At 36.2% G+C, this 12038-nt stretch overlaps 2 protein-coding genes across 4 annotated transcripts in view; both read right to left on the bottom strand.

The window, feature by feature from the left end:
- Nucleotides 1–498, bottom strand: part of nlrc5 (NLR family, CARD domain containing 5) — a 34246-nt gene extending 33748 nt beyond the window's left edge. For all 3 annotated transcript variants that reach the window (XM_032589098.1, XM_032589108.1, XM_032589116.1), the window contains exon 1: nucleotides 387–498. The gene's annotated coding sequence lies outside the window, so the exon portion shown is untranslated. The remainder of the gene's footprint in view (nucleotides 1–386) is intronic.
- Nucleotides 499–1617: 1119 nt separating this feature from the next.
- On the bottom strand, nucleotides 1618–10643 carry syt19 (synaptotagmin XIX). Its single transcript, XM_032589127.1, has 9 exons — nucleotides 10468–10643; nucleotides 8918–9148; nucleotides 8739–8812; nucleotides 6923–7039; nucleotides 5749–5925; nucleotides 4486–4638; nucleotides 4228–4347; nucleotides 3107–3218; nucleotides 1618–3033 (listed from the first exon to the last, which is right to left on the bottom strand). Exons 2-9 carry the CDS (start codon nucleotides 9126–9128, stop codon nucleotides 2726–2728), a joined length of 1272 nt encoding a protein of 423 aa, XP_032445018.1. The 5' UTR covers nucleotides 9129–9148; nucleotides 10468–10643; the 3' UTR covers nucleotides 1618–2725.
- Nucleotides 10644–12038: the final 1395 nt, after the last annotated feature.

Raw genomic sequence — 12038 nt, 5'->3', positions numbered from 1 at the left:
AGTTTGTGTAATTAAATTCCGGTTGATTATATTTATGGGGGTGCGGCGGGTTTGCGCGCTGCGTCATGCGTATTAATGCATGTAGCTCACGTAAAACGCTCTAATATCAATTAGAAATACTTGTGTTTGTCTCTTAAGACATATAATCCAGGGAGTTTTAATTGAGCCGGTCGGATCTCTTCAGGGACACATGCAGATTCAACATGGCTTTTGTCCGTGTCCTGAAATAACTCAGCCGAGGTCGACTGAGGTAAAGATCAGCAAAGTTCTGCGTCATCTCCAAGCAGCCCATTGAAACAGCTCGGGCTCAAACTGCCTCGGACTGAAGCTGCTTCTCCACATTTCACCTATGGGATAAAACTGGGAATCGGGAGAAAACGACTTACCGCCGGCTCGTGTCGCAGACCGCTCTTCGCTGCAGTCGGGCTCTACGTTTTTGGAAAACGAAACCACGCAAAGGCTGAGGATGGCATCATTTTTGGTTTCGTTTCTTTACCGGGGCAGAACTTACACGTCTATCTGTGGGTTTTAAGGAGGCATAAGGGGCATAAAAGGTCTGGAGTGGGATATACTCTTTATGCTCCAGCTGTTCTGATCCAGCTGGGTGGTTCTGGACTTGAACCCAGTCTGGGCCAGGGTTCTAATGGTTCTGTGGTGGTTCCTGAAGACGCAGCTCAGATCTTATCGGCGGTGGATGAGCTTCTTTCTTTCTACATTGAATTTTTGAATAATGATTTTACTTGTATTTTGTGTCATTACGTGTCCAGCAGGGAGAGTGAGTGAATGAAAAGTCAAGTTAATCATTAAGGCTGTGGAGGACGGATTCTATGGAGGAACGATGCTGCCAATATTGGTAATGTAGAAATAAATAAATGACTTGATAAAGTAATTAATGTGCCAAATATGGCATACAAAAAAATCTGAACTTTCCCAAATTGTTTTTAAAGGTTTTTTGTGGACCTAGATGCTTTTATATTAGTTAAGCGGAAGACATGCAGCCGAGAATCAAACCAGTCACCTCCTCCTCTAACACTGAACTGTATGGCAAGCCCTTTTCCAACTTATTTGACTATGCAGTGGGACATAAATAGAGCCTGTCAAAATAAGAAATTAATCAATCATAAATTGAAATGAGCTTGATAATCTCCATTCTGGTGACTAATATGTTTTGAAGGGCTGTTTTGTTTACAGAAACTTCATAATCCAATTAATTTACTGTGTTGGTTGTAAATTGTGGTTTTCTCTGTTTTAATGTTTTTGGTTGTTGTGTTTTACTTTGGATATTAAAAATATCTTCGATTTCAAGTGTTGTGGTCTGTATAAAAACATTAAGTTTATTGGTCTTTGACAGGACTGATTTGTATTATGATGTCATTAATAATATATTACTTGACACTTGTATTAGTTGGTATTTTTATTCCACTAAAGGGAAGCTATACAACAGTACAATGAACTTGTCAATGTTTACCAGGTCAGCATACAGTTCCTACTTGAAAAGTATTTTAATAAACAAAACAGCAGGTGGCAGCACAGATCACTCATAAGGACAGAGCCTGGCTCTCACATCAGACTGGAGAAAAGTTACTAACTGAATCCAAAAAGTTTTGGATAATTGAATGCCGAGTCATCAGGATCATTTTTATTGTTTTGTTGCATACAAACATTAGGATACTCTAAATAAACGTGTTTTTAGTAGTTATAAAGGTACCAGGTAGCAGACAGGTAATGCTTTAGTTAATAGAACTGAAACATTTAATTTTAGGGAAAATAAAAAATAACTTTAAAAAACATTTGATGTTTTTTAAATTTCCACATTTGCTAATCTGTCAAATGTGAAAAGTAATAAGATATTCTTCAGAGGTTTTAGTAGAAGTAGATTTTCAGATAGAGATAAGACAGTTGTGGTTCCATTTACCATAAAATTGCACAAATTGAAAGAACAAAAATACATTTGCTTGATGGAAACACGCCAATTTCAAACAACTCAATTTTTTCTATAAAAAGCTGTGAGAGGATGAGGTGATTTTTCAGTCGAATCGAAATAGAAACATTTCACAAAACTGCAATGGAAACACTTTTTTCACATCAAACGAGACACATGATCAGCAGGTGGATGTTACTACTGGCAAAATCACAAAGAAGGAGACGACAGGAAGTAGCAGGAGGATAATGGGGTTTTTTGGATAATGTGCAGCTGGCTCCACCATAGCTCTCACAGCATTGCAGTTCAAAAAAAGTTGTGTCATTTCAACATGTTGAATCCATCGCTCTTCTGTAAACTATTATTTCCCCAAAACATCGCATACGTAGCTGCTCCCAGGAAGGCGGAGCTTGTCACTCCAATGCTAGAATAAGAGGCCAACATCTTCTCTGATTGGCTGAATTATGAATATTATTTCATGAAACTGTTTACTTCCAACGCTGCCATAATTTTTAGTAACTTATTATGGGACTAGCCTTATTCCCATGTGACTTTAATTTAATTTCTTATTTGATGGAAACACTGTAGTTGCAAAATTGTGTTTTTTCGACATTAGCAGAATATCAACAAAGATTTGCGTACATTTATGATGGAAAGGCAGCTCAATAAAAATGATTGTTCTCATGTTTACATATCTGAGTGTAGCTCCATCCTGTGGAGTTTCATCACGGTCCCTGCAGGACGAGGTGAACACGGACCGACTCAAACAGCAGGAAACTGCCCCAGATGTTTCTGGGCTGCAGCTTAAAGCAGCAGGCCATGCCACTTTGCTACAGGCTGCCGCACCGAGCGCACCATCAAGGTCCAGTGCTCGTCCTCTGATCTCCTGTCCTTCCCCACACTCAGCTGTCCCAGCAGACACTTGTTAGACCTCCCAGTCGACTGCATCTCATACACCGAGACTAAGATTTTACACTGCTCCACTGGGACGTCTGGCAGGGAGAACATGAGGACCTCATTGAAGACGGTCATTGGGCAGCAGGGGACAGCAGAGGTCTTCTGGTACCTCAGCTTGCTCTGGTTGCACTGAATGCTGATCCTGGCATACATGACTGAGTGAAAATAAAGTGAGTCAATGTGGAGATGTGTGAAATCTTTATGTTTGGATTTAGGTTTGGGAATCACCTGCATCAGAGGACGGCTCAGCGATGGCTGTTCTGACCTTCAACAGGCCGACCTCCAGCCTCTGAGAGGTCGGAAGATACTTTAACGTCAGCAGCACTTCTCCAACCAAATCCTGTACACAGAGAGACATAAATATAGATAAATACTTTATTCATAAGAAAAATGTATGTATCCAGAAGTCCAAAACATTCAACAAAAATAAAATAAATTAAACAATAATTTAAATAAAGAGGTTGCATTGCAATATAAACATTAGAGCTGAAACGATTGATCAAACTAATTGTGATTAATCCATTTTTGAAACAACAGTCAACTAATTTAGTAATCCATTAATCATTAGCCGGAGTATACAGACTCTAAAAATGTTAATTCACTGGAATAACAACACACTCAAAGCAGTAATTAAGCCAAAACTATTAAAAAATATAAACATTTTACATTTAAGATAAAAAATCTTCTTTGTCTGTAAATATGTTCTGCCCAGAACTCCTCAAGTGGCAGTTTTATTATAAAATTCTGCAAAAATAATCTCATATTAAGTATCTTTTGGTGTCCAATTACTAATTAGAAAAATAAACAGATTAGTAAACAATATTTTTTTCTAGCTTTTTTTTAAGCTCCAGATGCATCCTGTGCTACAAATGATCAAGCGTTCACTAAACGAATACTGTCATTGCATTATAGGCAACATGATTTTTATTTTCTTATCCAAAAAAGTAACTGAATTAAATGCTTATTTAATGTATTAATAAGATCAAAGGCATAAGTGGTCTGCAGAATATGTCAATTTGTTTAGGATTAATAGATTATTCGTGGTTTACTAAAGTAAGATATTAGCAAACTAATGATTATTGTAGTACAATAATCATTAGTTTGCTGAAAACATTTCAAAGCATTATTGCAGTTCTATTAAAAATAATATGTCCTTTTTTACTGGCTCTACTTTGACCACTCTGCTCTACTCTGAAGTGATCATGTTTCCACAAATTTAAATCTCAGTTTGCATTCTCAGTAAATCAAGCTGTAAAATACTTTCCATATTTAGAAAAACATTTTTAATTTCCTTCCCTAGTAAAACAGGAGTTACAGTTTTTGATTAATTTGCTCAGCTTTAACTTTACCTTCTGTGGAATCTGCAGATCTTCTTGAAGCTCCAGAGGAAAAGAAATGTTCAGCTTCCCCAGAGGAACCTTGACCTCTCCCAGCACCGTGTGTCTGGAGAACTTATCAAAGTCCCTCACCTGATTCACAGAAACCATAAACCATGAAAATTATTCTCTAATCCACCAGTTTAGATTAAATCTACTGCAGTCAGTCTCTCTCCTGTTTGGTAAAATTATAGATTATGTAATGCAAGTCATTTTCGGGTGGAGCGGTACCTCCATCCTCAGAGTGATGCGGTTAATCATGTCCTTGTTGTCTTGCAGAATACAGCTAAACTGGTCTCCATATAAAGGGTTACAGCTGCCTTTTACGATGCGGGTGCGCCACTCCTGCAGCACCGTCCACAGCACAGATGGCGTCGCTTGACCCTAACGGGATCACCGTAGACATAATTAACATGTCAGCATATGTTTACCACGTTTCTTCGACTTACAAGCAAATTTAGATCACAAAAGACATTTAAACTATCTCAAAATTAGGGTGTTTTCACACCTGATAGTTCAGTATGATAGTCCGGTAGATTTGGTTTGACTGGGGATAAAAATTGCAACATTTGTTGCATTTTTAGCTGCTCCGGTTCTCTTTCACACTGCATTGTGACAAACGATCCAAACCCTTTGAAAAACCTTTTCCCCTCCTCGCCTGTGGGGGCGCTGCACCAGCAACCACTGAAGGAAACAACGTAAAAACCTCTGAAGAAGATACTGAACACAACTTTGGACTAGCGTCAGATTGCAGAAGTTGTAGGATTTCTCTTTTGTTGTTGGTAAAAGACTACAAGCCATTTCTCCTGCTACCACTAAACTCGTTTGTTTTGGTTGTATTTACCCAGAATCCCCTGTATTATAGTCCACTTCCTGCTTTTGGAGTGGTCTACAGTCCACTTGGTATTCACATATGCATTCAAACCGCACCAGAGTTCACTTCAAATGCATATGTGAAAGCCAAGCGCAGTGGAGACGACTCCCAAACCAGGAAGCAGACAACAGCACAGGGCATTCTGGGTAAAAACAACCAAAACAAATGCATCACTCTAAAAAAAAAAAGAAAGAAAAAAGGCCAAAAAAAGAAATCTGACAGCGTTATTTGTTTACATTTTAGGAAGAAAAAAGTTTCTATCAGTGTCTTCTTCTGACGTTTTCATGTTGTTTCCTTCTGTGGTTCTTTGTGCAGCACCCCTACAGGCGAGGAGGGGAACAGGTTCATATCAGAGTTTGTTTTGTTTGACAGTGCAGTGTGAAAGCAAACCACAGCACTTGAAAATGGAACAAATGTTGCAATTTTGGTCCCACATCAAACCGAGTCTAACGGACTGTCAGGTATGAAAAACACCTTAAGATTTTAGTTGGGCTTTTCTAGTTCACCACTTGAAAGGTCCAGTGTCCCCATCAGTGTCTTCCCCTCAGAGCACAAACATTTCATGCTGGGGTTCAGGAATAAAACAAACACTGTTCCAATCAACACATTCACAGCTTTACCTCCTGGCTTTCCAGCTCAGTTCCCTCTGATCCGGCCCACATGAGGCGAATCTTCACAAACGGTTGCAGGCCTGATGTCTGGCTGCTGCCCACCAGCCCCTCCACCTGCAACACGGTCACCACCAGAAACGCCTGCAGCTGGTCGTAGTAGACGGAGAAACGCAGCGAGCCGTGAACCTGATGGAGGAAGTTTAAGGTGAATTTGAGTTACCCAATTGTTTTTTTCTTTATAATCCATCTTCATGCATCTTCTCCATGGAAGCGCACTAAGATGTGCTTGAGATCTCCAGAGTAGTAAATTAAGAGTAAAAAATTACAAATTGTTTTTGGATCCGTTCACACTGCTGATTGTAATTTTATCTCTTCATGTAATCTATCAATTATTATGGATTTAGTTTTCCACACAGTGTTACTTCATTTCACTTATTGGTTGCTCAGTAAGTGTAAAACAGTGAAATTGTGAAATATGTCTTGTTTATTTGAGGTTTTATTCATATAGTTTTAAGACCTGGTGAGGATCAGGTGATCATTGTGAGCACTACTGACAGCCATTCAACAATCATACAAGTTTGGCCGCCCCGACCTGGTGGTTGAAGCAGGTGGAGTTCTGTTTTTTATCAGTTAATTTATTTAATTATTGCAGATAAATTTAAATTTTCTAACATGACAAATCTTATGTATTCATGACTTTTGTGCACCCAAATCTGCTTTAAATTCATTTACTACACTTGATTAAGTACAGAAGACCTGATGTTTTTATTACTCAAAATGAATTACATTTTTTCTTTTTTTTCAAATGAGCTCAAAAGAATTTAAAAACTGGATGCCATTTTTAAAAAGGTAAATGTCCAATGATTTACACATCACTTTTCTTTTTATCACAAAGAAAAACCACAATTTGTTAACTTAAAATATTGCATATTTAGTTGATTGTTGTGAAGGTAACAAAAATAAATAGATAAATAAAATATCTATTTTATTTATTTACTTTTTTCTGTCCAACACCCTTACTGTATGGAATTAAGAAAAACATGATAACTTAAAAAAGATATGAAACCAACAACCTAACTTGAGACCATCTGCAAACTGCTAATCCTTATAAAGAAACGTGTTTTATAGCAAAGAGGGGAGTAAAAAAAATTAAGAATGATTGTTATTTTTCAGTATCTGTTACCCTGTTAATGGTTTGGTGCTCCCTCATGTCGCTCTCTGCGTATTTGGACTCTGACGGAAACGAAGCTTGGGACAAACATCGAGTCAGTCGGCGAGCTTCAGAACGCACATCCTCCACCTGCAGACAAGAGTTTAGATTAAAATACTGACTCCAATACTGGTTTGTTTCTCACCAACAATGTCTTACAAAAGTATACTTTCTAATAATTTCTTATGTCAAAACTACAATCACTAGGGTATTTTATTGAGGCTTTCAGGTGATATTCCGGTGTTAGGCTGACCTAGTCAAAGTCCAGATATAAATCCAATGGAGAATTTTTTTTAATTCTTGAAAACTGATGTTCATAGACTTTCTTCATTCAATCTGGGATGTTTGAGAAGAAGAACTGAAGGAAAATGTGGGGAAAATTGTGGAGACATTCCTTAAAACACTAGTGGCTGATGGGTCTATAAAGTAAGATATAGAATGAGTCCATCTCTCGCAAAAAGTCCAGATAAAATACATCAAGGTTTGTGGTTAAAACATGAGAAAATGTGAAAGAGGTAATGAAGTGTGAATGCTTTTCCAGAGCACTTTGATTTCAATAATACCTGAAATAAATCCATTTTAAATTCTGCATTTTATTAAACTTTCTGTGTTTTACCTTCAGAATTTATATCAATTTTAAAAAATATAACCAGAATCTGACAGCAGGTTTAGTCCTGACCTGTAAAGATAGACTATCCAAATAACTGGATGAGTAAAAGTCAAACACATCCGCCATGCAAGAGATCAGAACACAAACACCACACCCATCATGTGCTTTACAGCCCGCTTCTCCTGCAGACATGTCCAACAGAAATGTGTCTGAAAATATTTCTTCAGACATATTACACTTAACATAAATATGATTTTCTGGTATTTATAATAACTTTAGATCTAAATTACTCTTGGGTTGCCAGATTATGCCCTGAATCCTTCACTACAGTCATATTCAATAAATTAATAAATCCTCTGATGAGGATTGAAAATAACAACTTTTATCCGATCTTCAAAATACTTTTTACTAAGTCCAAATTTCAGTTTTTAAAGATAGTTTACTTTAAGGGTCTTATGTAATAATCTAATATCAAATGTTGAAAATCATAATAATTAACAAAAATAAATGCCTTAAAAACATCAGTGTGTGGAATTCATCTATATAATGTGTTTCACTCAGTTAAACACATTATAAGCATTATTAAACAAACTGTTACTGATATTAAAACTTTTTTAAATATGACTGTATTTTTATATTACTGCATGAATTCTGTAAAGCTGTGCAATGAACATACAAAGAACATATTGTGTATTTATTCTGTTATTAAAATCTCCTTTATTTTCAGGTTCTTATTTAACTTTAATTTTATTTTATCTGTAAATACTTTATTAATATACAGTTGGCTATATTGTTTTAAGATATTTTCATATTCAGTTGGGTATATTTTGTTACTGTGATGCTGAAACAAGGGAATTTTCCCAATGTTGGATTAATAAAGGACTATGCTATTATTTTCTATTTCCAGGTGAAATTCCTTTAATTATTTCTCTTTTTTTTTTGTAAGTTTTAAGCTTAGAAAATATTTAGGATTTAGAAAAATTGGATCCAGGATGACATTAACGTTGTATTATTTAAACTTAGAGAAGCATTATGTTATATTTACGTTACAAAATACGATTCTGTGCCCTGAGTATTGACTGAAAGGCAGCAGGTTGTTTTTTTTAATCTCATCATCCAAAACTTAATTTCTCAGTTCTTCCTAAAAGCCCAACTTGATTATAGACAGTTTATAATTACTTTAGTGCTTGGAGGAGAAGTGTAGTTTTCAGCTCCTGATGGTTTTTCCTCTGAATACAGCAGATCGGTGTTCACTACGACAAAAAGCATAAAAATCCATGAATCAATTCATCTGTTTCCTGACTGGACACCAGTTCTCATCAGATTAAGCTGCTCTATGTGGCAGCGTGACCTCTGACCTGTGTCCTGATGCGGGTATGATGTATGCGTCTCAAAGAAGCATCTGAAGATCTGCCAGAATAAGATTGCCAGCGCCACCAGGAGGAGAAGGATGGAAATTCCCAGAATGCAGTACTTGATTGCGTCTGAGAACGGCATCCTCAGCTCTCCGGTGGACAGCAGCTCCACATTGGATGGAAACTCCACAAAAGTCAGCATGTCTCTCCACATCCATGCAGCCGCTACAAGCTCTGCAATGCAATCAGAATGACATGTAAAGTTTTAGAAATACTTAAGTTTGTTTATTTTTAAAAAGAGACACTATTTGGTTTGTAGACATGTAGAAAGGGAACATGTGACACTTAAATACTTTGTGGAGACTTTTTTTATACAGTATTGGTATTTAATAGCCAAAGACATGAGTCAAACTGAAGGCCTGGGTGCCAAACCAGGTCCACCATAGCTTTTTATAATTAACTATATTATAATCTGATTATTTAATGAACTCCCTACACAAAAAAATAAGCTTATTTACACAAACACAACCTGCTTGTCTTGTTTTTTGTATTTTTAAAAATGTCTGTACAGACACATGTATTGTTTTTTGTTTCTTCCCCTTCCTGCTTTCTGTACCAATCAGATTTAAGTCTTTATCTTATAAGTTCCCAACACATCAAAACTGATTTCCTTTGTATTCAGTCAGACTCTCTTTTTCTCCTTGTTTTGGAGATTTCATCTTTTTAAGTTTGGCTCTGGTTTTTGTTCTCTTCTGAATGTCATTCCAGATTGTACAGACTGTTATTTCAGTCATTAAAAATGAAGTTGCTACATACCTTCTTATTGATTCACACGCTATGTCTAGTCTCCAACAGTTACAGAAAGAAGATGCTATTTCAAAATGAATGGTTGGCATGGTTTATACTTCACAAGAAAGAGCAACTTTTTAAAAAAGGAATGGACTTACGATATAAGCAATTTACTAAGAAAATGTTATGGCAAATGAATATGTAATCAGTCCAGCTAGCTTAATAGGTTTAATCCTGAAAGACAAAATGTCCATTTCTGAAGACAAATTAGGATAAATTTAAGCTTTGGGGAGTTAAAATGCCTTAAACAACTAATTTGCAACACATAATCTGTAAAAATCATAAATGTAGAGACAATACTGTATTGATACTGTTATTTTGTTTCTTTTACTTAGCATCAGAAGTTAGGAAAAAGAGCAAAATGCCTCCTTTAAGATAGAGACATTCAGGATGTTCTTCTGGGATAAAAAGAAAATGATTATGGCTGCTGCTTGGTTGTAGGCAGACAATATTATCTCCTATCAGATTAGCCTTAGTCAAATAACACAGCCTGCTCACTCACCATGCAAATTATGTTGAATGTTAGCAGGAAACTGAACAGGTGGTATTCCCAATTAAATAATATAAAACCTGCATTTTTTCACACACACTGTATAAATTCACTATGAGCATTTCCTAAAATCAAGAAAAAAACATTGTGTACTTTTTTCTAAACCTAGCAGCTTCCACCTGTAACAACTCAAATCACATAAAAAACACATTACCTGCTGAACTTTATGCAATCTCACTTCTTTTCTTCCAAAAATGTATATTCCCATGCTGCAGATCCATATTCAGACCCATTTAGTGGTCAGAGAAATAGGAGAAGTCTCCCTCTGAGAGCAATTCATATCATATCTTTGAACTGTTCCTCCTGCTTTGCAAACTCTAGACACATGACACTCCCTCTCCCTGCTTTCTCCCTCCTCACACACTCAACACATGACTTTCTGCAGGGCATTCTGGGGAAACAGGCTGGAGAAGATTTCAGGGATGTTTTAGGAAACTTATTACCTGCGGTACATTCCCCTGCAAAAAAGAAAAAACAGACAAGAAATAGTCATTTGAACCAAAGGATTATTTGGGTAATATTTTTTAAATATTTTGGTATTGAATATCAGTCAGGCTTTGTTCACACTGTAGCCGGAAGTGACCCAATTACGATTTTTTTTTTCCTTAATGTGATCTTTACCTGATCTTTTCATGACAACCGGAACAACACAGATCAGATTTTTTTTCGAATGCAAAAAAGGCCACTTGGATATCCGATACATATCTGATATTTTCAAATATGACTTGAATCTGAACAGCCACATCGCATACATCCCATAGACCTGAACATCACTATTCTGCGCCCTGATACGCGAAAGCGGGAAGAAAAACAGCAACCATAATGAGGATTAAGTTGTTCAGCATTGAGCATTCAGCATTCACACTTGCATTTGCATTTATTTACTTTTGGCTGAAATGGCTTTCCATAGGTAACTACTGTAGCTACCCACTTATTACAAAATCGCTGGATGAAAACTTGCTATAGTCAAAAAGGGCTGAATAGAAGTGTGGGTAATTGTTCCTAGACTCTTTATTCAACTAAATTAATTGTACACAGTAATTATACATATATGAAAACATATTTTTTCTGTGCTGCTGGAAGTGAGTTATCCAACACATTAAAGGAAAAATACATAAAATAGTCCAGCAGCAGTGAGACTAAAAGATGAATAGCATGTATTTTCCTGTCATGAACTTTAACCTTTAAGGATCCATCTCCTGGATTGTTTGTAATTTCTATGAACATTGGGCGCTTTGTCTACTCTTAGTTTAACAGCTGTCTTAAACATGTTAATTATGATAATGTTTCTTATTGTAAAATTATGGACTTTAAAAAGTTCATAAAATATCTGAAAGTTTCATAGGGAGTCATGTTTAATACAGAGAAATTATAATCACGAGTCATTAAAAATAATTAGATTGTATTAAAGATTTAATACAATCTAAGTTAACCAGCAGTTCCCATTACGAGTATACAATAACATAGGTTAAAATTTGGGACTAGCATTTAGGTTAACAGCGCCGCTTAGTGGGCAGATATGGAATTAGTTTTTAAATTCATTATGCTATTTTGTCCATCCATTTTGAAGAGTCCTTTCCTGTCCTTGAAGCAAGCATTAGAAACTATTTGAAATATAAAAAGCCACAAAAAAAGTGATCCAGTCAACAAGTTTAAGGCATTAAACATTTTTTATTCAATTAAGTGAATACAAATTAATTAATTTGCCGGTATCTAACTATGATT

Source organism: Xiphophorus hellerii, chromosome 2 (assembly GCF_003331165.1).
Source record: "Xiphophorus hellerii strain 12219 chromosome 2, Xiphophorus_hellerii-4.1, whole genome shotgun sequence".
NCBI classification, from domain to species: Eukaryota; Metazoa; Chordata; class Actinopteri; order Cyprinodontiformes; family Poeciliidae; genus Xiphophorus; species Xiphophorus hellerii.
This window is presented reverse-complemented; position numbering and strand designations above follow the sequence as displayed.

What these genes read in the sequence shown, in the direction of transcription:
- syt19 (XM_032589127.1), bottom strand. Translation starts at nt 9,128, where the DNA reads ATGTGGAGAGACATGCTGACTTTTGTGGAGTTTCCATCCAATGTGGAG. An exon ending in CTTCTCCTCCAAGCACTAAA is followed by an intron (nt 7,040 to 8,738) that starts GTAATTATAAAC and finishes TCTTGTCTGCAG; the next exon opens with GTGGAGGATGTGCGTTCTGA. An exon ending in CTGAGCTGGAAAGCCAGGAG is followed by an intron (nt 4,639 to 5,748) that starts GTAAAGCTGTGA and finishes TGATCCCGTTAG; the next exon opens with GGTCAAGCGACGCCATCTGT.